Source organism: Hypanus sabinus, chromosome 6 (genome assembly GCF_030144855.1).
Source record: "Hypanus sabinus isolate sHypSab1 chromosome 6, sHypSab1.hap1, whole genome shotgun sequence".
Taxonomy (NCBI): domain Eukaryota; kingdom Metazoa; phylum Chordata; class Chondrichthyes; order Myliobatiformes; family Dasyatidae; genus Hypanus; species Hypanus sabinus.
Window position 1 is genome coordinate 139,818,107 of NC_082711.1, and position 24,785 is coordinate 139,842,891.

The window sequence follows — 24,785 nt, forward strand, 5'->3', positions numbered from 1 at the left end:
ATATGAGATTCCACCTTCAGGGAACTATGCACCATTATTCCTAGATCTTTTTGCTGTAATTAAAATAGTAATAGGTATTCCTTCAAAATCCCTAAAGGCACCAATCTATTAAGATTCACGGGTGGATCTTGTGAAGACTTCAAACTCAGTATAGTGAAATTATATCTGTACTCAAACATGACTGGGCAGCTTGTGCTCTGACCTGTTTCAAACAAAAAAAAACAACTTTTGCCAGAAGAAAATAGTATCAATTATTTTATTTAAAAACTAAAGATACAGTCTGCTTTATCCAGTATGAAGATTTATGGATCTAATGTTACAAACTGGAAAGAAAGGACTTGATTCCACAAACTCTTAATTATTATATTTTATAAAAGGAACTTAAGACATTTCAAAAACTATGAACAATAATATTTTACAATCAGATTAGAGGTTGCAAAACTTTCTAATGTTCTGTGGTGCCAGGAAATACCTGTAATGAGTTAGCATTTAGTCATGTATGTGTATTCAAGCCTAAGTGAAGTCAATAGATTTAATATCCAATGACTGATTAAGAAGGTGCACAGGAATCAAGCAAATTGCATTTGCTTCTATTACATTGAACTATTCTTTTGAAAATCAGCATGGTTAATTTTTTTTTAAGCATTCAGAAGTTCTCCAGTGTATCATCAGCTGTAAAAACCCATCAACACATAGAATAATTTGAAGACTTACTTTAATTTCTCAGAGATGTAAATGTACTTTTGATTTAAAAATTACCCAGATTCCTGGAACATAGTCCTGGAACAAATGATGCAGAAATTAACTGCATGTCACATCCCAACTACCGACTACCACTCAGGTGAAAAGAAAATATCTACTGTTTGTCTTGTTCCCAACATGCAGTAACAGATTGATGACTATCAGTGATTTAAAAACAGACGAATGGCTGAACAACCCCACAGTTGACTTCCTCTGATTCAAGTTCTCATATCATCATCATGATAAAGCCATCAGTGGAAAGATTTCAATGTTTTGGGGTTTCTCTGAATCGGGAATTCTAATGGATCACTTGCCACTACAACAGTGGCCTAAAACTATCTTAGTGTGGGAAAACCTGCCGCATTCATTTCACCTAATCAAGGCACTCATGATTATGAAAGTGCATCTTAAGATGCTTGCCATAATGGAGATCCTATGGGCTCTGTCATGCACAATGGGTCTTCAGGTTTATAAAGGAGGTCAGCCAAGAGTATAAAGGCATTGGTGTAGTTCATCAGAAGCTGAGCAGAAACACCTCCCAGAGGCATTATGGTGGTGGAAACAAGCAGTCTTTGTGTTAATGTAAATACATGCTCCTGCTCACCACGGGGTCAGATATGATACCAAGGTTGTAAAAGATGGTTCAGCCTTAGACTTTAATAGAGCAAGGGATTAAATCAATTGCTAAGAAATGGAATTTTGATGGGACAGTTCAGTGGGTTTGATCTCTCCAAAAACTATCCAGAGGGCATTTTGGATATTAGACAAGTAGTCTAGTGACTACTAGTGACAAGTTGTTATTTCACATTTGGAAGCGGACACTGTTGTTTTGGATGTTATAGATTACAGAGTAATTCAGCACAGGAGTAGGCCCTTCAGCCCATCATATCCATGCTGACCACTGCACCCACCTACATTCATCTTTATCCATATCAGATTATCCCTTGACCTTTTTGCATCTAGGAAATAAAAAGCAATCGCTATCGAGTCTTATAACTGAAATGCTCCAAAGGTGAATCTCATCTGCACTTTCTCCAGCATCTTCGCATCCTACCTGTATTGTGCTGACCAGAACTGAAGATAATAATCCAGGTTTGGCCATTAAATGTGTTAACATGCACTTGTCAGGGTTTGATTCCACGACAGGGGCTTATGTAGATGTGAAACAAGAAGAGACTAAGTAAAGGCCCTTTGGATGCACCAGAAATGACTGAGGATGTGGGAAGAGAAACCATTACTGTTGACTGATGACTACCAGAAATCCATTTTACAGCTAAACTTCACAAACCTATTTCTTGCTAACTCAGAAGATCTGAGACTAAATTCAAAAGAATGCTATCATGAACTTAATGCTGTCTCTCATACAATAAGCCATGTTATAAAATTAGGCAGCATCAGTTATAACATTACCGCAGTTGCCATGAGATTAGAATGCTGGTGGTTCATATTTGATTGATGCACCTTTCTCTATGTGGTAATAAATTCAAACACGGCAGAGTGTGATTGGTGCTGTGTCATTACTTCTGTCAACGCAACAAAGGTCAAAAATTGGATAAATCTTTCCTTGAAAGACTGTATCAAATACATAGATCAAACTCAGCTCATCTGGATTGTCCACATTATAGAATGAAAGTCGCCCTCCCTCATAATCAAGAAACACGCCGATCTTCCGAGGCCTCACTAAGATTGAAAGCTGGATTTTGGGGTTCTGGTAAGCCTCATAAATCTTTCCTTCCTTCACTCCAATCATCCAGACACCATTCTCTGGAGTCTTGTTCAACTTCCCTTTGCGCCCTGTGGTACCTTTGATAACGCCAAGGCGCCATCTCATCTTGTCATTGACAATCACTTCCCAGTAGTGCTTGCCTGAGGAAAAACCTTTGTTGGCAAGAATGCAGGTGTTGTAGTCGAATCGTTCCTGCACCAACGACAAACGCTTGAGGTACGTTCCACATTCTACCCTGGTACTACCATTGGTTATGATCAACAGCGGGTGCGCGGTGCTAGAATCTAATTTTAGTTCCTCTGGTTCTGAAAGAGACCGAACAAAGAATTGCATTGAGTATTCAGGAAGCTGAAGGGAGGAAAGCTTACTGTATGAGTCACTAGAAAGATCCCAGTTTTGATCGATTTAAGAGCCGAGTCAAATTGGAAAGGTCGAGTACTGGCCTTATCAAGGCAGTGGAACCCAAGTTCGTGGGTGAGGGACGACCTGAGGTTTGGATGATTTAAGCCCTGGTCCAGATTGAAATGGTCAAGGTGTCAGTGCTGCTCTGTGGGATTCGTTTGTCTCTGTGCTGTACTGAGGTTGCGGCCTGAAACTAGTGGAATTCAGGATCGGCTGCAGTGGTGCCGTGGCATTGTGAACTTCAGTTCTGAATACTGGGTGCTTGCTTTTATTCAGCAGCCCAGGCAGCATCTATGGAAAAGATTCAATGGTCAATATTCCAGGACTTCAGCAGTCTCAGCCCGAAACATCAACTGTTTACTCTTTTCCATAGGTGCTGCCTGGCCTGCAGAGTTCCTCCAGCATTTTGTGTCTGTTGCCTTGGACTTACAGCATCTGCAGCTATTCTCTTGATTGTGATTGATTTTATTGTTTGCATGTTTTTTTTTCTCTCTCTGCACACTTGAGTGTTTGGATGGTCTTCTTTTGTTTTTAATGGATTCTATTGGGGTTCATTGTTTCATGGCTGTCTGTAAGGAGACGAATCTCAAGGTTGTGTAAAGTATACATACTTTGATAATAAAATGTATTGCTGAACTTTGAACAATAAATTCTGAGTTAAAGTTCTAAAGGGTTACTTTAATGACATACTTTTCCACCTATTGGGGCTATTGCAAACCACAGCACTGAGGTGCAACAAGCTGATTTTGTCTTTCTCTTTGGTTCATTTTGGGGATATGGCTGATGTTAGCAGGGCTATTATTTTCCTTCCTATTGTTACATGAGAAAGTACTGTTAGCCCCAGCAGAATGAAAAGACAGCAACATATATCTCAGTTTAAGTGCTGTGTGACTTAAAGGGGAACTTACCAAGTGGTTGATGTACCCATACACTGAATATCTGGGGTTTGGGGTCATGAAAGAAACCTTGCTGAGGAGTTGCAATGCCCCCTGTACACCTTACACACTTCAGACACAGTATGCTAAAGTTATATGTAGAGATGGAGTTCTGATCAAATCAATAGCTTTGGCTTGGATGATGTAGAGCAGGGGTCGGCACCCTTTTTGCCTCTGTGGGCCGGATCGCATATTAATGAGCAGATGGCAGGCCAGATAAATGCCATAAAAACTTGAAATATGGGAATTATCCATTTAAATACATCGAGTTACGTTTTGCCTCAAATTAATGAAAACCGCATGCTAGAAAATCATTTGTGCTTAACCAAGGATGCCAATTAGTAATCAAAGAACTCAGTTTAGTTGCAATTTATTTCAATCAAGGCATCTTTTGAATCTATTAGGACACAAAGAATCTTTAAACATAAAATGTATAACATGATGCATTGAACGGTGGTAAATTAAGTATAATAAAAAAGAAAATGCTAATCAGTTTCTGTGCGATTCCGTTTGTCCTTGCAGCAATGCGATGATGCCTTTTTTCTGTCCCACCATTGCTGGTGCCCCATCAGTTGTGATGCCAATTAGCTTCACACATTAAGTTTCATTTCTGACATAATTTTCAACAAAGCTTCAAAAATGTCTGCTCCAGTAACTGTGTCCTTCTTAGGAATTAATTGAATAAACTCTTTAAAAATTTGAAAGGTTGAGGTCACTCCTCGCACAAACACTGCAAGTTGAGCAGCATCTCTCAAGTCTGTGCTCTCATCAAGCGCAATTGAAAAAAAACTGCAACTCGTTGCAGGCATCCCTTAAACAACTTTTAACATCTGCTGACATTTCTTCAACTCACCGTGTGATCGTTCTTGCTGACAGATGCAAATAACTATTTCTTTTCAGGACAAACAATATCCACCACTGTCAGTAAACATTCTTTGACAGACTCTCTATCCGTAAAAGGCTTCATCTTTTCTGCAATAGGTTTTGAGACTTCATAGCTGGCACGGGTATTTCCTTCATTTTCACTGCTTTTCCTGGCAAAAAAATGACGTTTGTTTTCCAAAACTAGCCTTCATTTACTCAACTTCATCTTTCCTTGCTTGCCCAGTAAACTTGTTAAAATTTCCACTATGGCGGGTCTTGTAATGTCGCCTGATATTTGCCACCTTCATCACAGCAACATTTTCTAGGCAAATGAGACAAACTAGTTTCCCAGCTTGCTCGATGAAGATGAAATCTAGTGTCCAAGTGTCTTGGAAATTTCGGCACTCAGTATCTACCTTCCTGCGTTTTGCATTCATTGCCATTGGAATTTTTTTCTTCTATTTGATTTCAAAACGCGAGTTAGTCAATAAGTATCGTAGCACATGTAACTATCTGGATATTTAGCGTGGATTTCTTGTTAAAACACAGTGACACTGTTTCTGTTTACAAATTTGAACGATCCCATCTGAAAACCTGCGTGTGCACGGAGAGCATCTAATACATATTAATAAGGTAATCTGCCTTCCCATTGTTCGTATATACCACTGTTTGGTTTGGAACAAAACGGAAACTGGGGCCAGTGTAACAAGACGCCATGCATGTCCATCAGTGTGGTCTCGTGAAACACTCAGAATAAGGAAAAATTGCTCGCGGGCCATAGGTTACCTACCCCTGATGTAGAGGTTCTTGGATGCAGGAAGAAACAGTTAATACTCAGGTTAATGTGTTCAGCCACAGAAAAATAAATTCTGACTCAGTACCCCTTACATACACAAAGTGCACCCTTGTGCAAGGTAGACCAACAGAAGTCTTACACTAGTACTCCTGGACAGACTGGTATCAATGCCTCCAGCAATACTAATTCAGTTCATGATCTAAACTGGGAATAAATTTTAATCTAAATTCTTTTTGCATAAACCTTACTTGCCAACATCATCTTTCATCGGGATCCAATATACTCACCTGGTAAAATCCGCTTCTGTAGTCTTTTCCAAACTGTCAGTTTGATGTCATCATGCCTAAAGCCAGGCTTAAAGGAGATGGTACTGAAGGTTTTGTCTGACTCTGGGTGTGGTGATTGTTGGCATCTAGAAAGAGAGTAAATATATAAAATGCCCAAACCATGGAAACCACAGTCACTAAACTGACCAGAGCTAATTGAAGCAGTGTATCTTCTGTCAGTGGACTTTGATGCCTCTATGATTAAAGGGGAAATATTTTCTGGCTTGCAACCCTAAACAGAATAGAGGGATCTTCCCAGCTTTCTGAAAATCTCTCCTTTTCTTCTCTTTCCTTCCAAAATGCTTCTGGAATTACTCAGTTGCAGTAGTGGGCTTGAAGCTTATATAAATCAAAATTTGCTGTGACATTGTGAAATGAAGTGGCATTATTCATAAGAACACAATATAAAATTTCTTATTTTAGACTGTGTTCTATATATTTCAACCTTTCACTCCTTAAATATTTTATCTAAAAGATTTTTAGAGTTCCATTGGTCTTCATATTTGTTGAGTCACAGGTAGGACTATCCAGCTGATCAAGATCAACCACTTACTATTTAATTGCTGTCTGTTTATCTCTGGATGTTGTGAAGATGTTCACACTTTCTACGTGGAGCAGAGCTTAATGGGTCAAATGGCCTAATTCTGTCCCTATATTTTATGATATACAAAAATGTGAAACAACTTGCATACAATTTTTTGAGGAGGTTTAGGCACTATTATTTAAACTTGTATATGGATTCCTGAGCTATCAAACTAGCAAACTTGTCAATAAAGTGACAAATGTATTTGGGTGGTCTTTGCACAATTCACAATGGGCATGCTCAAAACAAGAAAAAACTCCAATTCCTCACTTAGCTGAATATATTTACAGTGAAAATGGGGAAAAATACACTATTGGGGAACTGAAGATGAGATAATGGATGAAACACATATTTTTGGAGAAACTTGTGCTGTTGCATCCACACCCTAAGTGTTGTTTTACTTAACATTGAAAAGACAGAGCTGTTTGATTCTGATAGCCAGTCCTGATGAAGGGTCTCCATCTGAAACATCATCTGTACTCTTTGCCATAGATACTACCTGGCCTGCTGAGTTCCTTCAGCATTTTGTGTGTATTGCTTGGTAGAATCTCAGATGGAGACGAGAGGGCATACGGGAGTGAGATGTACCACTAGTTGGTTGGTGTCACAGCAACAACCTTGCACTCAACAACAGTAAGACCAAAGAGCTGTTTGTGGATTTCAGAAAGGGTCAAAAAAGGGAACGTGAACCAATCCTTATAGAGGGATCTGAAGTGGAGAGAGTGAGCAATTTCAAGTTCCTGGTGTCAAGATCTCTGAGGATCTAACCTGGCCCCAACACATCAATGCAGCTATAAAGAAGGCAAGACAGTGGCTATATTTTATTATGAATTTGGGGAGATTTGGTTTGTCATCTAAAATACTCAAACTTCTACAGAGCATTCTGACGGGCTGCATCACCGTCTAGTATTGAGGTGGTGGGGGCGGCTACTGTACAGAATTAAAAGGAGCTACAGAAAGTTGTAAAATTAGTCAGCACCATTTTGAGTGCTAGCCATAATATCCAAGACATCTTCAAGGAGCAATCCCTCAATAAGGCAGCATCCATTATTAAGCACCCCTAGCAACCAGGACATGCCCTCTTCTCATTGTTACCATCAGGAAGGAAGTACAGAAACCTGAAGGCACACACTTGGTGATTCAGGAACAGTTTCTTCCCCTCTGCCAAGCAATTCCTAAATGGACATCAAACCCATGTACTCTACCTCACTTTTAAAAAAAATATTATTTCTGTTTTTGCACTACTTTTAATTTAACTATTTAATATATATACACTTACTGTAATTGATTTACTTTTCTTCCTATATCTATCATGTATTGCTGCCACTAAGTTAACAGATTTCACAACATATGACAGTGATACTAAACCTGGTTCTGAACTTCACTGCCAACTCAATGTCCAAATTTACCATTGTATCTTTTCTTCTGATAATGTCAAAATGACTCAGTCATTTTGTGTGGAAGTGAAAACAATCCATGGAGTCATGAGCAATGTCACTACTCTCGGAATAGTAACTGCTATTTCCCGTGTAAATATCACTATCATCTATTTGCTAATGCAGTACAATTATTTGTGTGAAATACTATTGTCCCTGGCATAGTTGAAGTCTATTACTAACACCCACTCTGCAATGGGAACTGACATTTGTAAACACTGAGGCTGTGATAAGAATCATATGCCATTTGACAAATTGGAATCATATTTAATATAAAGGGACTTGTCTAATCAACGCAGAACTCAACACCAACATGCACCACCATTTTTTTAAAAAATGCAAATAAATTCTTCCAATCTTTAAACCTGCTTTTATGCTCTTCCCTATCTAGAGGTCACCTCTCTTAAGCTGGTACCTAATCTCAGTAGTTTCCCTTATCAATATTTACTGAGCTCCATAAAGTACCCACTTCAATCTTAACTATCAAAGATGTTGATAAGTTAGTACACTGGGATGAAGCAAGTTTAACCCAGTCAAGAAAATAAGAAAGCACCATTATTGAAGGAGTTATACAGTGAAAATAAGGAAATATATTTTACTTGATGCCAGTTTCATCAATAGAATTTGAAATTCTTCAGAACTGATTACTCGGAATCAGAGCGGAAGATGTGTTTGGTGGTGGAAGACCAGGTTGCTTAAGTAGGCTCAATGAGTTAAATGGACAGTACCTAATCCATGTATCTTTTAAAGTGAGGATTTACATACAATAAGTTTTGATAACCAAGTGATTATTAACTTCATGATTTAAGGAATCATTACCTTCAGTAGTCAATTGTAAATCTCGATACTGCAGGTTTGATGGGCACTCTGGATAAACGCACTCAGGAGCAACACAAAGAGGGCAATGAGGCAGTACACAAAGCAGTCCTCAAGCTTTACTAACTCTCTTGAAACATTTGGATTAGGAACACCATTTGAATCTGACAGTTAACATGATTGAAGTATCACATTAGTCACCCACTCAGAATGGGCAGAGATGGGTGAGTGATGAAATTAAATAAAGGACTTTCTTGCCCCAGTGATCTCCTTGACCCTACCCCACCTCCCTCCACAGTTTACTCTTCAACCTAAATACTCCTTTTCCTCCCTGTTTTCCAGTTAGTGAAGCTGTTGGTACTACAGGGCCAAAGAGCTGCTGATGCCCCAACTTCCAGACTTGTTCTCCAGCCATCTCACTACAAAGTTAGCTCCTTTGATAGCGCCCTTAAACCAGTGCAGTACCATGGCTCCTTCATCCGTCATTCCGTAGGCGTCGTTACAAACAACTCCCATTCTGCCCTCACCCAATAGCCACACTTTCTTCCAGTGATCACTGTTGAATAGAAGTACGAATCTTTACTCATTTTTATTTTTGCAGATCACTCCTGATCTGTAAATTTTAGTGCTTCCTTAGTTTCAGACTCCTGCTTCTGAACTTTTCAGGAGATTTAACAGGCTGGAGGAAATCCATACATGCCCACTGCAGGAGAGCATTATTGACCTTGTTCCATCAGCACTGAATAAAGCAACAGAGAAATTGGAAATTGTACTTACCTTGAGGCGATCAAATTGTACTCCTGCAGAATGTTGAGAAAATAAAATAAGATGAAAAAATTTTAAGAAATAAATTAGAAAGCGTAACATTAACCATTAACTTCCAATGATAGTTGATTTTATCACATTTCCACATTCCCTGCACTTACTCCCATAAAATCCAAGAAAGCAGATGAGTGATCTGCTATCACTGATTGTCAGTATTGTTGATCAGCCAGGGGCAGTTGATCCGACAGGTTCCAGCTGACCCCTATCTTACACAACTACTTGATACCATTTTTCAGGGGAAGAGGTCCTGGGCTTAACTCCAGGTTCCCTATTGTAATGGGGTTGTAATTGTAAAGCTACTTCTGTATAAGATTAAATATGTTCCATCTTTCCACAGTTGGATGTCAATTCTTCGATGTTAAGAGCCTGTCTTGTCATGTTACATAGATGAAAACTTATCTAAGCACACTGCTCTTAAGAAGATAGACAGAGATTGATTCTTGTCAATCCTGAACTAATAGGTCATTTTTATGAATTTTGTCAGCACTCTTGCTTAGAGGCAAAAATCCCTGAGGTGTAAGTGCTAACAAGTATTACATTTGGCTAAGTCTGCTAAGATCACATCAACTGTGCGGTGACCCTTGACCCTCCAATATCCTGTGATGTCTTCTTTCTCCTTGATTCATCAGTACTATATATGTTGCAGTTATTTGACAAATGGCATGATTTGTTGGTTATTGATTACCATGCTCTTATATTGCCTTTCATTTTATTAAGGTGCAATCAATATTTCAGGGCTATAATAATAACCCAGATTGTCTTCTGTTCCAATAAAGATGATGCTATTGTGGAATTGACAAACTGACAAAAAGTGCACTCTAAAATTATAATCTGCATAATGTTGAACTCTTCATCAAATTTCTGAGTTGCTGGAATCCTTGCTGAATCATCAAAATTAAATTCATTTCATAAAATACAGCTCTTCAGCAGTCAGAAAGCAGACAGTGAGCCCAAAAAGATCAGCAATAACAGGTACTTAAATTTAATAAGATATTTGTTGTTCATTACAAATGGTGAGCACGAATTTTGAAAAATGTAAGAAATAGCAAAACCACAATAATGATTAACAGTCAGAAAGTGAATTAGAATTGATAAATTATCTAGCTGCATCCCCAATGCATTATAGTTTCTACATTTAATACCTTTCCATTTCCTTAAAAGATTGGCTTTAATTTTTCACATGTATATTGAAATATCAAAAGGTACAGTGAAATGCATCATTTGCATCAATGACCAACACACTTTAAATATTTGCTGGGGGCAATCAGCAACTGTTACCATGCTTGCAGAGCCCAGAACTGACTAACCCTCATGTGTAAGTTCCTTCCCTCGCCTTCTTTGGCACATTGGGGGCAACCTTGTTGTTTCTTTAGCATTTGTCTGTTTTTACAAGGCTGAATTGCTAGCTCGATGCTCAACCCAGCACAGATGGAAAACGTGCACAAGGAGCTGGCCGGATTTGAACTTGGGACCTTTCGTTCCAAGGTCCACGTACGGATACCACTACACAACCACCACTACCCTAACCTGTATGTCTTTCGAATGAGGGAGGAAACTTTAGCACCTGGAGGAAACCCATGCAGTCACAGGGAGAAGGTACCAACTCTTTACCGACAGTGGTAGAAATTGAACACCAATTGCTGATCGCTGGTGCTGAAATAGCATTACACTAACCACAATGTTACCGTCTAGACGTATATTAACATTCCTATTTCTTCTGATGATTATCCTTATGATTCAATCTGGGGCAGCACGGTAGCGTAGTGGTTAACGCAATATTTTACAGTGCCAGAGGCCTGGGTTCAATTCCCATAGCTGCCTGTAAGGAGTTTGTACATTTCCCCTCCGTGACTGCGTGGGTTACCTCCAGGTGCTCCAGTTTCCTCCCACATTCCAAAGATGTACCAGTTAGTAGGTTAATTGATAATTGTAAATTGTCCCGTGATTAGGCTAGGGTTAAATTGGGCAGCAGGGCTCAAAGGGCCTATTTTGCGCTGTCTCTCAATAAATAAATAAATTATAAATCAAGCTTGAAAGGAGAAAGGTAATTCTACTTACCCTTATGAAATCTAAGTGATTTTCATTGCCCAGTTTTTTCAATGAAACCTCAACTTCCTTCAGCTGCTTTAGTATTTTGGACATCTCGTCCAATTGTTCATCAATTGTCTCAACAGCTGTGGTGCACTTTAGCTGAATGGACTGAATGAAGCTGGCCTCTTCCTCATCAACAAAACTTCTGAGTTCCTGGAACTCTTTCTGAATCACCAACTTGCAGACATCAGATTCATTCTAGTGGAACACACGCAAAATGAGGGATAAAGCTCTCTTGAGGAAAAATTGAATAAGTCCTTCAGAGAGAGCATAGAGCAAGAAGATTAGCAAGCAGAGCAGCAGGCTTAAAGGGAATAGACTGAGCAACAATTAATAAATTATGGTTTCCCTGAAAGGAATGCTCCCCTCTGACAGTGTGGAAAGCTGGTAAAGAAGGTGATGCAAGTTACATTAGTTTTGTCAAAAGAAGTTGCATTTTCCATGTGAATAATCAATCTGGATAGAGTCAATGAGCACAATACACATTCGTTAGAGCATGGAAACAAATTGTCTGTTTCTCTGGGCTGTCCCCAAAACAAAGACCTTGTCCTGTCCTGCAGAAAGTGACTGGAGTTCACCTGCTGTGAAATTCTGCATGTGTGAACAACATCATCATCAGCAAAAGTTGACTGTGAGATATAATACAGATTTTGCAAATGCATTATTAATAGTGAAAATGTTAAATCTACCAGTGGAATCTCACATCCTCCAAAGTGAGTGACAAAACTGGTTAATAGTAAAATTGTTCCCTGGTGGGAAGAACTCATAGGGGTTTTGAAATGGGGAAAAAAATCAGTTATTCATATTTTCCATCTCCATGACTTCAACCATGAGATTCCATAGTGCAGCGGAGAGTCAGTCTTCTATGACCCATTGTAGCATTTACAATACGGACCTACAAACTCAGATGATTCTAGAAAGCTCTCCCAATATTTTACATGTTCTATTAATGGAAGAGCATCTTTAAATAGTATTAGATTAAATAGCATTAAACAGATTAAGTATTTGTTTTGTTATTCTGCTTTATTACATTTATATATGTAGTTATCGTAGATTTATCATGAATAGTATTGTCATGGATTTGGCAGCACAGTAGATTTGGCAATTGTGCTCATGAATATGCATGTGTCAGCTAATTGTTTCATTGTGATAATATTTAACTCCATTCATTCCGTTGTAGTATTTGTCAAGACTTGGACATAGCAATGCTTTGCTGCCTGCTTGCATTTGGCCTTGCCTGAGGAATTGGACTGTCGAGTCAACTGACTCTGAACACTAGTGGTATTCATTTTATTCTTAGTTGATCTTTTCAGCCGCAGTGTAGGCTTTGTTTTCCTTTTGAGAGTTTTAGTTAACGGCCCTGTTTGGCCCAACGTTTATTGTTTTCTTTTCCCTTTAACACTGTTCACATTAACTCTGTGAACTATCGACTTGCTTCACTGTCCCTTACTCCGCACCTGGGCCATATCCGCAAGGGTGACAAGTATGGTCTTAAATGTGGTATTTTTTTTGGAAAGAATGGAAAAACAAAGGCAAATTATGCAACACCCAAGTAAGTTGGTGAATGATGTGGTGCACATCTTCCCTTCACAGAATACACAATGCTACAGTGATCACAGAAAGACTGCATCTACCTATGGATACTCTTACATCTAATGAAGATAAATACTGCCATATAGCACAGAAAGAGTCTCAATTGTCCATGCCTATCTACACCAATCCCATTTCTCAACACACAACTCATTGTCTATGGCATGTAATTTTAAATGCACATCCAAATACTCCGTAAATGTTGTGATAGTTCTTGCCTCCATCAATGTCTCAGGTAGTATGTTCCAGATTTCATTTGCCATCTGGGTGAAGAAAATCTCCCTTAAGTGCCCTCTAAATCTCTTCCCCTTACATTGAACTTATACCCTGAGATCATATACACCCCTGTTAAGGGAAAACTTTCTCAATACAGTGAATTCCAGTTAATCGGGCTATCGAATAATCAGGGCAGCCACTTATTTGGGACAACTCTTAAAGAGAAGGAAAAACTTATTGAGGAAATAGCCAGGATACCTTTCATTATTTGGGACACTATGCCACTTAATTGGGGCAGGGGACTGTTGCCAAAGTTTCTAATTAGCATCTGACACATGCACTTGTGTGGCCATTAAACACTTCACCATGCTTCGAACGAACAGTTTTTAAATAATGTCAGTTGGTTCAAAGGTTCATTTATTAAATTCTTCTTCACCGGGTAGCCATGAAACCAAGAAAGAAAAGAAAGGCAGCACGATCATCAGCCCCCAAATCCTCTCCCACTCGAAAAAATGAACAAAAACAGAACAGGCACATCAACCCCCAAGTTACGTGCACCGGTGTTCAAAAGGCAGTAATTTTTGTCACTGATTATTGGCAAGAAGTAAGCATTAAGACAATTCTAAACTGTTTTGCTTACTTTGATTTCAAGCATTCCGGCTTGGAGATGCCAGAAATGGCCAGTAGTAAAGATGAAACGATTCTTTAACAAGTTGGAACTATGAAGGATTTGAAGATATCGACAATCATCTTGAATATTACAATGAAAATGAAGATTTGGAGGATGCAATTGTATGAAGACAGTCCACTTTCTGCACTAGGTGTCTGCATTGATTTTGTTTATTTACAGTCAATCAAAAGTACCATAGAACATTACAGCACAGAAACAGGCCTTTTGGCCCTTCTTGGCTGTGCCGAACCATCTTTCTGCCCAGTCCCACTGACCTGCACCTGAACCATATCCCTCCATACACCTGTCAACCATGTACCTGTCCAAGTTTTTCTTAAATGTTAAAAGTGAGCCTGCATTTACCACTTCATCTGGCAGCTCACTCCACACTCCCACCACTCTCTGCGTGAAGAAGCCCCTCCCAATGTTCCCATTAAACTTTTCCCCCTTCACCCTTAACCCATATCCTCTGGTTTTTTTCTCCCCTAGCCTCAGTGGAAAAAGCCTGCTTGCATTCACTCTATCTATACCCATCATAATTTTATATACCTCTATCAAATCTCCCCTCATTCTTCTATGCTCCAGGGAATAAAGTCCTAACCTATTCAACCTTTCTCTGTAACTCAGTTTCTCAAGTCCCAGCAACATCCTTGTAAACCTTCTCTGCAATCTTTCAACTTTATTAATATCCTTCCTGTAATTAGGTGACCAAAACTGCTGACAATACTCCAAATTCGGCCTCACCAATGTCTTATACAACCTCACCATAACATTCAAACTCTTGTACTCAATACTTTGATTTATAAAGGCCAATGTACCAAATGCTCTCTTTACAACCCTATCTGGTAGTTAAATGGTAGTTAGACTTTTTAAATTTTTTAATTGTTTCCATGAAACTTTGGCTAATTGGTGCAGCCGCTTAACTGGGCCAGAAGGTACTGGTCCCAATGTGTCCTAATTAACCAGAATCCACTGATTCTCCACAATCTACATCTCTCATAACATTTTATGCCAGTCATACACACGTGTGAACTACTATGACAACTGTTACCACCAAGGGAGTTTTAGAAGAACACCTTTCAGAACATGCTGTGTGGTAGGGATCGACACTATCAAGAAAACTGATGATAAAGTTCTCTGATAAAGAATTGTTAGATTTTATATCAAAGAACAATAAAAAATCTTTTCAAAAAGAAAGCATGCAGCAAACATTATAAACCACCCAGGAGTTATTAGACTCACAATAATACGGGCTCTGTTGTGTTCTAATTTGTTTATGTGCCTCTCCATGTTGTTCTTTTGCATCTGAGCTTCAGTTATCAGCAAAGCAAGTTGTTCCTGTAAAGAAAAACAACACCAAAAGGTTTCTTCTCAAGACATAAATTTTACCCAAATCAGATTCTGATTGACCAGTTTTCCTCATACTTACTCACAAGTTAATATTTTCCATTTTGACAGCACAAAGGTTCATTTTATTATCAAATATGTATGCAGAATACAACTCTGAGATTTGTCTTCTCCAGACAGCCATAAAATACAGAAACCATAGAAGTAAATGAAAGAAAGACATCATAAACTCACAAACCCCAAACCCCCGCCAAACTCTCCCACACACAAAAACTAACATATTCCCCCACATGGAGAAACAGCAAGAACATCAAGCCCCAAACCCCAGCTGCCAATTGGTAACAAGAAAGAGGCCAATATGAACTACAGTCCAATTGATAAATCTCAGAATTTCAATAACAACTCCGAGAGCATTGGGACCCAGCGGGGGCAGTGACTCAAACCAGTGGCATCTCTGAGGGAAGTTGATGGTTGTGGAAAGAGAAAACAGCAGCAGTGCATTGATGAGGTCTGTGTGCTTCCAAATGGTAGGTTCGGGCAGCGAAGCAAGTCGTATCCATAACTGGCTCAATGGTAGGAAGCAAAGATTAATGGTTGATGAAAGGTGTGTGACTGGAAAGAGATGGATAGCAGAGTTCCACAGGGTTGTTACTCAGTTTCTTGCTTTTTGCATTAAAGATTAATAATTCACGGTAACTCTAAACTGTTTGTGTGCTTGTAATTGAGGAGGGAAGCTTTCAACTGTAGGAAGGTATGAGCAGAAATGTGGAAAATGGAAAATAATCCAGAAAACTTTAAGACGTTGCAGTTGGAAGGTGCAGGAAGGGTAAGCATACAATGCAAGGGAGGATATTAAGTGTAGCAGAAGGGAAATGGGCTTTTTGGCTCATAAGATGGTTAAAAAGGCATATGGGATGCTTTCCTTTCCTTCCCTGAGACATAGGATATAAAGCAAATATGTTATACTGTAACTCTATACCAGATGAGATGTCCCACAGTTTGAATACTACTCTGATCATCAGTTTACAGGAATTGTGATTGTACTAGAGATAGGTACAGAGAAAACCTTTAAGGATGATACTGGGATGGGAAAACTATCTACGAGGTAAGATTGGTTAATTTTGGGGTATTTACTTTGGAATGGAGGAGGCTTCATCTGAGGTGAATTCATTTATGAGGGGCTTAAACAGAGGGCTTATTTCTTTTAACAGAGGGATCAAACACCAGGAGGTAGAGATTTAAAATAATTGGTAGAAGACAAAGAGAAGAAATGAAAGGAAGTTTTTCACCTTGAGGGTGCTGATGGTCTGAAACCCACTACTGAAAAATGAAAAGGCAGAAACACTTATTGCATTTTAAAAAGTACTTTGATGTGCACTGCCAGGATATGGACAGTGTTCAAAGAAGGGGTGAAGCTAGTTGGCTCTTTATCATGCTGAATAGTTGCTTTCATTTGCTGTAACTTTTCTATCATTCCATTCAGAAATGCATTATTAATAAAACTGGTGGGATCACATGACATGATTAGTCTATATTTAAGGACAATTCAGGATCCAGAACACTGCAACTCATTGCGCACACACACACACAGAATATTGGAGGAACTCAGCAGACCAGGCAGCATCTATGGAAAAGAGTAAATAGTCGACGTTTTGGGCTGAGACCCTTCTTCAGGACTGTGAGGGAAGGGGGGAGATGCCTGAATTAAAAGGTGGGGGGAGGGAAGGAAAGTGATGGGTGAAGCCAGGTGAATGAATGGTCAAAGCCTGGAGAAGAAGGAATCTGATAGGAGAGGAGAGGAGACCATAGGAGAAAGGGAAGGAGGAGGGGGCTCAGGGCAAAGTAATAGACAGGTGAGAAGAAGGAAAAGGTTAGAATGGGGGGGGGGGAAAGTTTGGTTCACTGGAAGGAGAAATCGATATTACTATTAGCAGGTTGGAGGATACCCAGGTAGAATATAAGTTGTTGTTCCTCCACCCTGAGAGTGTCCTCATCTTGGCACAAGATTTCCCCTCCCTTTATTCCCCACTCTGATCTTTTACTTCTTCTCACCTGCCTATTACTTCCTTCTGGGTTCTCATCTCCTTCCCTTTCTCCTATTGTCCACTCTCCTCTCCTATCAGATTCTTTCTTCTCCAGCCCTTGACCTTTCCCAACTACCTGGCTTCACCTATCACCTTCCAGCTAGCCTATTTCTCCTCCCCCCCACCTCTTAATTCATGCATCTCTCCCTCTCACCCCTTCCCTCTCAGTCTCAGTCCTTCAGAGTAAACATCAACTGTTTACACTTTTCCATAGATGCTGCCTGGCCTGCTGAGTTCCTCCAGCATTTTGTGTGTGTTGCTTTGGATTTCCAGCACCTGCAGGTTTTCTTGCGACTGCAACTCATTGCTTTACGCCTTGTTCAAAATATCTCACATGTCAATCATGTATTTTGCTTGACATTAGAAATGGTCTTGTGCAGCTGAAGCAGCAACATTGTTTTGCAAAACTGGGTAATCCTTCTAGACAACAGATTTGCACACTTGTTTGGCATATACTGTTATCGGATGCGGACAGACAAATAAAGGACACTGCTCCATTCAAAAAGATCTTTATATCAATGCTGTTCCTCTATATCCACACCCCAGAACCCCTGATAACTAAAAATTGATCAATCTCTTTCTTGACTTTATTGAGTGACCGAGCTTTCACAGACCCCGTAGGTAGAAAATTGTAAAGGTTCACATCTCTAGGTGAAGAAATTTCTTCTCATTTCCATCTCAAATGTTTATTCTGAGGCCTTATTTTGACCAATGATTCAGAACATCAAAGATGCCCAAACAGTTATGGGTTTATGCTTTTCATCTACTGAGCCCATGGGATTGAGATTCCGAGTACTATTTTTTTTCATGTAAATTTATAGCAAATCTGATTTTTGTCAGTAAAGTGGAATCTGTTAGTACTGTTACATTTCAGATTTTGGAATGCCATTGTGGCCCTTCGTTGGTCAAGGCTATGTATTTATTTTTCTATTTATCGAGATTCAGCACAGAATAGGCCCTTCTGGTGCTTTGAGCCAGGCTGCCCAGCAATTCCCCAATTTTGTCCTGACCTAGCCTAACCATGGGACAATTTACAATGACCAATTAACCCACCTACTGGTACATCTTTGGTCAGTGGAAGGAAACCGGATCACCTGGAGGAAACCCACATGGTCACAGCGGGAACATACGAACTCATTACAGGCAGTGGCAGGAATTGAGCCCAGGTCGCTGGTACTGCAAAGCGTTGTGCTGACCACTATGCAGTGGCACCTCCTCAGTTCACAACTTCTTTGACCATGGATGTGTCCCAGCTGTCTACATGATACACAAGCTAGGGCAGTACGATATGGAGAGCAAACTGTTACCCATGCAACAGGCTCCCCCCTCTCCACGCAGCTGATGAATCCAAAGGAACGGCAGAGACTGAGACAGTTGGCATCAGCAGTAGCGCAGGAGTTTCCAGTCAGCATTGAACTCAATGTAGGGCTGCCTTAGGGACTCCTGCTCTGGATTTTTCCTCGGGGTTTAGTCCCGAAACCTTCCCCATGAGTGGGTAGAGCCGCAAGATAGAGGAGGTTTGAGATCAGAGTTTTTCTTCTACGTGAGCTGCCAACCACACAGGACAAGCCCCACCTGCCCAAAATAACTGGTTCTAAGGCACCAGTAAACGGCCTTTGCCCCTTCTCCTGTCAGTAGAAGCAGTTCAACCAGGCTTAGCAGCTAAGCCACACGTGGCCAGGAGCTAGACTTGTTTGTTTGTGGATGTTTGAGATTGGGAGTATTTAAAAGGTCCTCCTGATGAAGGGTTTCGACCCGAAACGTCATCACTACCTCCTTCCATAGATGCTGCCTGGCCTGCTGAATTCTGCCAGCATTTTGTGTTTTTATTTATTTCCAGCATCTGCAGATTCACTCGTGTAGCGTTTAAAAGGTAGTGGGAGCTTATTCCCACTACCACCCTTCAGCTATAGCAACCTTAAAGAACCTGGAATCCCATTAACAACTCAGATATCAATCACCCTGATAGAAAAGATTCCTCTTTTACAGATAGGCAGATATTAGGATACAGGAGGGTATTTGGATTTGCACCAGAATTAGCAATATCTCTTCAATCTATCCTTTCCTTTATCTAACCTTTCTTCTCAAATATTTTTCTGTTTCCTTCTAAATGATGGTGCAGCTTGTCTCAGAAACTGTTCATGTTCAAATTGTTGTGTGGAAAAATTAACTTTTACTTTCATGCTTTGCACTTTAACTGATAATCCTGCAGGAAACCTGTGCACTGCTAACCATTTCATGCCCACTGAAATCCAAAGGCTGTTGGATGTACAAAAATGAGGTGGAGACAGCAGAGAGACTGCAGATGCTAGAAATCTCAAGCAACACACACAAATGCTGAGGATCTCCCAGCTGATCAGGCAGCATCTATGGAGGGCAATAGGCAGTGAATATTTCAGGTGAAGAGCCTTCATCAGGACTGGAGTGAATTAGAGACTAATTTATTGACATACAATATATGATATATGATACAAATTTACTGAAATAGTATATGTTAATATTAACAACACAATTCAGTACAAGCAATGTCTAATGTTAAGTAAAGCTTTTAAGTGCTTTCATGTTGTGCTCCTGTTCAAACGAATGGGCACCTGCTGAATGCTAGCACAAGGAATATTGCTAATACCAAGGGAGAAGTCACATTTAATGTGCCATATGATATCAATTTTACATTACCGCTTCATTGAACTGAAACTATCCACATCAGGGTGTGTACTTCTGACGGAAATGATGATAGAAAGTTCACTGAATTTAGAAAGGGTTGGGATTTAGCACACTGATATCGCACTTCACACTCAGTCACACTGCAAATCCCCTTCCCCACCCCACCCACCAGTTGAGGAAAGGCAAAAGGAAAACTTTGGCCTGTAGTCTGGATTCATACATCAGTACTGGCTTGCAGAGTAGAAATCAGTAATTTAGCAAGGCAGCAAGAATGCCTGTTTTTTTTTGTAAATTCCAGAGAAAGAAGAACCCAAAACTAGGTAAACAGCTCTGGTAGTAATGCTGGGGATCAAACTTAGGCTGTGTGTGAAGTACAACTAACCTCTATGGAGTTTAGATAAATTGAAGTATATAAATTTGCAGGTTTGCTTGTTTTACAAATTCATAGAAATGCCAAGCCAAATTTAGCACTTAATTTGCATTAACCTGTGCCAATGTAAAACTCTACTAATGACTGTAGTACAGAGAGGCTGGGTGAGGAACAAAGAATCCTTCCAATCATATTACTAGACATTCAGCATACACAGACAGGATCAGTGCTCTACACTGCCGTGTATTTAATACTTGAATACAGGTAATCTTGTTTTATATATGTAGTCTGATTAAACAACCTTGTTCATTTAAATAATTAATTACAGGCTAGATGTAAAAATTTATGAACTGCATACGTCATCACACTATCACGTGATATGTACATGCCTCGTTTAAAGTAAACGCAAAGTTAAACTCCCATTTTGGACTCCTGTGTCTTCCTTTGAAGTAATTTAATGTTTTGAAGTTACAAAACATAATATACACACTATTATTTACTACACTGATTATATAGCTGATCTGTGCGAGTAAAATAATTTTGCTTTTCAACAGGAGAATTAAAAACATCTACAACTCCTTTCCGCTTTTGTTTTAGAACTATAAGATCTTAGCCTAGGTTCTCCAATCCACATACTCATTCTGTCTTATTGTGGTCACACAATCATAAATTAATTCCTGCATTGTTCCAGTCATTTTGTCCCTTATACATATGATGTGTAATCTGATTCATCTCCACTGGTCACAGTTAATAAATGTCAGTCATTTTCCTTAAAGTCAACAAGTCAAATTTTGTAATACTATGGCTCCTCTGGACATCCATGTGACTGGATTGTACTAAAAGCACTGCATAGACTCCCGAAGTTGATCTTTCATGGCAATTTCTCCTTGACATCTAACAATCTTATTCCAAATCAAACAGTAATGATAGAATCCTGATGAGGCATAACAGAGAAGAAAGCCATTTGTTTAACCTGCCTCTGCTTGGTCTTGTAATACGATTTGTTTTTGTAATTCTTTTGGGCAATTTATATTATAAAATAAGATGAATTTCTTTGATATCTGCTTATAATTTGAATGTCTTCACAGTTTAACAACTCTACCAAAACCCCTCATGATTTCAAACACTGCTATAAACTCTTCCTGCAACCTTATTTGTTCCAAGCAATTGAGTTCACTGGCCCTGATATAAAGTCTTGATGCTGTATGTATTTGTAGTTCTCAGAACCAGTCATATTATTGCATCTGATGTCTAAATAATGGTTTGTAAAATTTCCATTGTTTTTCTATTCAAACATTAATATATTCAAGTAAAATAATCAACCGTTATTTTAACAACTTTGCTAATATCTCCTGCTAATGTCAAAGATTTGTCTGCAGTCATCCCAATGTCTGTCATTTCTATACAGAGTTTAAAATTGTATCAGTTATTTCATTTTGTCTCATTCCATTCTCTTGTTGAAAATGCATGAGCTCTTTATTGGAAGAGATGGTACAAAATTGCAGTTTATTGTGGGTCACATCTCTACTTAATCATTAATTGCTGGTTATTAAAATAAACAATGTAATTAGAGATGTGATAGCTTCATTGCAGAGTAACCTCATTTTATACACAAGTTAATATCATTGCACTCTTGACTAGCCGCACAGACAATTGAACTTAATTCAAGTGCTATCTAATTCTATACATGAACCAAAATAATTGATTAAGTCACATACACAAACTAACTTTATTGTAGTGTTACTTAAATTTGTGCACAATCTAATTTGATTGCAGTGGTCGGCGTGAGTGTCCATGTAATCACCGGATCCGCTATCACAGTGACATATCCTTCTGACCGTGTACTCACCCAGACCCGCTATCACAGTGACATATCCTTCTGACCATGTACTCACCCGGACCCGCCATCACAGTCACATATCCTTCGGACCATGTACTCACCCAGACCCAACACCACAGTCACATATCCTTCTGACCATGTACTCACCCGGACCCGCCATCACAGTCACATATCCTTCTGACCATATACTCACCCGGACCCGCCATCACAGTCACATATCCTTCTGACCATGTACTCACCCGGACCCGCCATCACAGTCACATATCCTTCTGACCATGTACTCACCCAGACCCACCATCACAGTCACAATTCCTTCTGACCATGTACTCACCCGGACCAGCCATCACAGTCACATATCCTTCTGACCATGTACTCACCCAGACCCACCATCACAGTCACATATCCTTCTGACCATGTACTCACCCGGACCCGCCATCACAGACACATATCCTTCTGACCATGTACTCACCCGGACCCGCCATCACAGTCACATATCCTTCTGACCATGTACTCACCCGGACCCGCCATCACAGTCACATATCCTTCTGACCATATACCCACCCGGACCCGATACCACAGTCACATATCCTTCTGACCATGTACTCACCCAGACCCGATACCACAGTCACATATCCTTCTGACCATGTACTCACCCGGACCCGCCATCACAGTCACATATCCTTCTGACCATATACTCACCCAGACCCGCTACCACAGTCACATATCCTTCTGACCATGTACTCACCCAGACCCGCCATCACAGTCACATATCCTTCTGACCATGTACTCACCCAGACCCGCTACCACAGTCACATATCCTTCTGACCATGTACTCACCCAGACCCGCCATCACAGTCACATATCCTTCTGACCATGTACTCACCCAGACCCGCCATCACAGTCACATATCCTTCTGACCATGTACTCACCCAGACCCGCCATCACAGTCACATATCCTTCTGACCATATACTCACCCGGACCCGCCATCACAGTCACATATCCTTCTGACCATGTACTCACCCAGACCCACCATCACAGTCACATATCCTTCTGACCATGTACTCACCCAGACCCGCCATCACAGTCACATATCCTTCTGACCATGTACTCACCCGGACCCGCCATCACAGTCACATATCCTTCTGACCATGTACTCATCCGGACCCAACATCACAGTCACATATCCTTCTGACCATGTACTCACCCAGACCCGCCATCACAGTCACATATCCTTCTGACCATATACTCACCCGGATCCTACATCACAGTCACATATCCTTCTGACCATATACTCACCCGGATCCAACATCACAGTCACATATCCTTCTGACCATGTACTCACCCGGACCCGCCATCACAGTCACATATCCTTCTGACCATGTACTCACCCAGACCCGCCATCACAGTCACATATCCTTCTGACCATGTACTCACCCAGACCCGCCATCACAGTCACATATCCTTCTGACCATGTACTCACCCGGACCCGATACCACAGTCACATATCCTTCTGACCATATACTCACCCGGACCCGCCATCACAGTCACATATCCTTCTGACCATGTACTCACCCGGACCTGCTATCACAGTCACATATCCTTCTGACCATGTACTCACCCGGACCCGCCATCACAGTCACATATCCTTCTGACCATGTACTCACCCGGACCCGCCATCACAGTCACATAACCTTCTGACCATGTACTCACCCAGACCCGCCATCACAGTCACATATCCTTCTGACCATGTACTCACCCGGACCCGCTACCACAGTCACATATCCTTCTGACCATATACTCACCCGGACCCGCCATCACAGTCACATAACCTTCTGACCATGTACTCACCCAGACCCGCCATCACAGTCACATAACCTTCTGACCATGTACTCACCCAGACCCGCCATCACAGTCACATATCCTTCTGACCATGTACTCACCCGGACCCGACATCACAGTCACATATCCTTCTGACCATGTACTCACCCGGACCCAACATCACAGTCACATATCCTTCTGACCATGTACTCACCCGGACCCGCCATCACAGTCACATATCCTTCTGACCATATACTCACCCGGACCCGCTACCACAGTCACATATCCTTCTGACCATGTACTCACCCGGACCCGCTATCACAGTCACATATCCTTCTGACCATATACTCACCCGGACCCGATACCACAGTCACATATCCTTCTGACCATGTACTCACCCGGACCCGCCATCACAGTCACATATCCTTCTGACCATGTACTCACCCAGACCCACCATCACAGTCACAATTCCTTCTGACCATGTACTCACCCGGACCCGCCATCACAGTCACAATTCCTTCTGACCATGTACTCACCCAGACCCACCATCACAGTCACATATCCTTCTGACCATATACTCACCCGGACCCGCCATCACAGTCACAATTCCTTCTGACCATGTACTCACCCGGTCCCACCATCAC

General features: G+C 40.5%; 1 protein-coding gene across 2 annotated transcripts in view; it reads right to left on the reverse strand.

Moving 5' to 3' along the window:
• Positions 1–250: 250 nt before the first annotated feature.
• The window catches only part of LOC132395903 (E3 ubiquitin-protein ligase TRIM50-like), a 60,267-nt gene continuing 35,732 nt past the window's right edge, over positions 251–24,785 (reverse strand). For both annotated transcript variants that reach the window (XM_059973074.1, XM_059973076.1), the window contains exons 3-7: positions 15,260–15,355; positions 11,509–11,739; positions 9,403–9,425; positions 5,752–5,876; positions 251–2,772 (exon numbers count right to left, since the gene is read on the reverse strand). In XM_059973074.1, the coding sequence (XP_059829057.1) occupies positions 2,225–2,772; positions 5,752–5,876; positions 9,403–9,425; positions 11,509–11,739; positions 15,260–15,355 (1,023 nt within the window). In that variant the 3' untranslated portion in view covers positions 251–2,224. The remainder of the gene's footprint in view (positions 2,773–5,751; positions 5,877–9,402; positions 9,426–11,508; positions 11,740–15,259; positions 15,356–24,785) is intronic.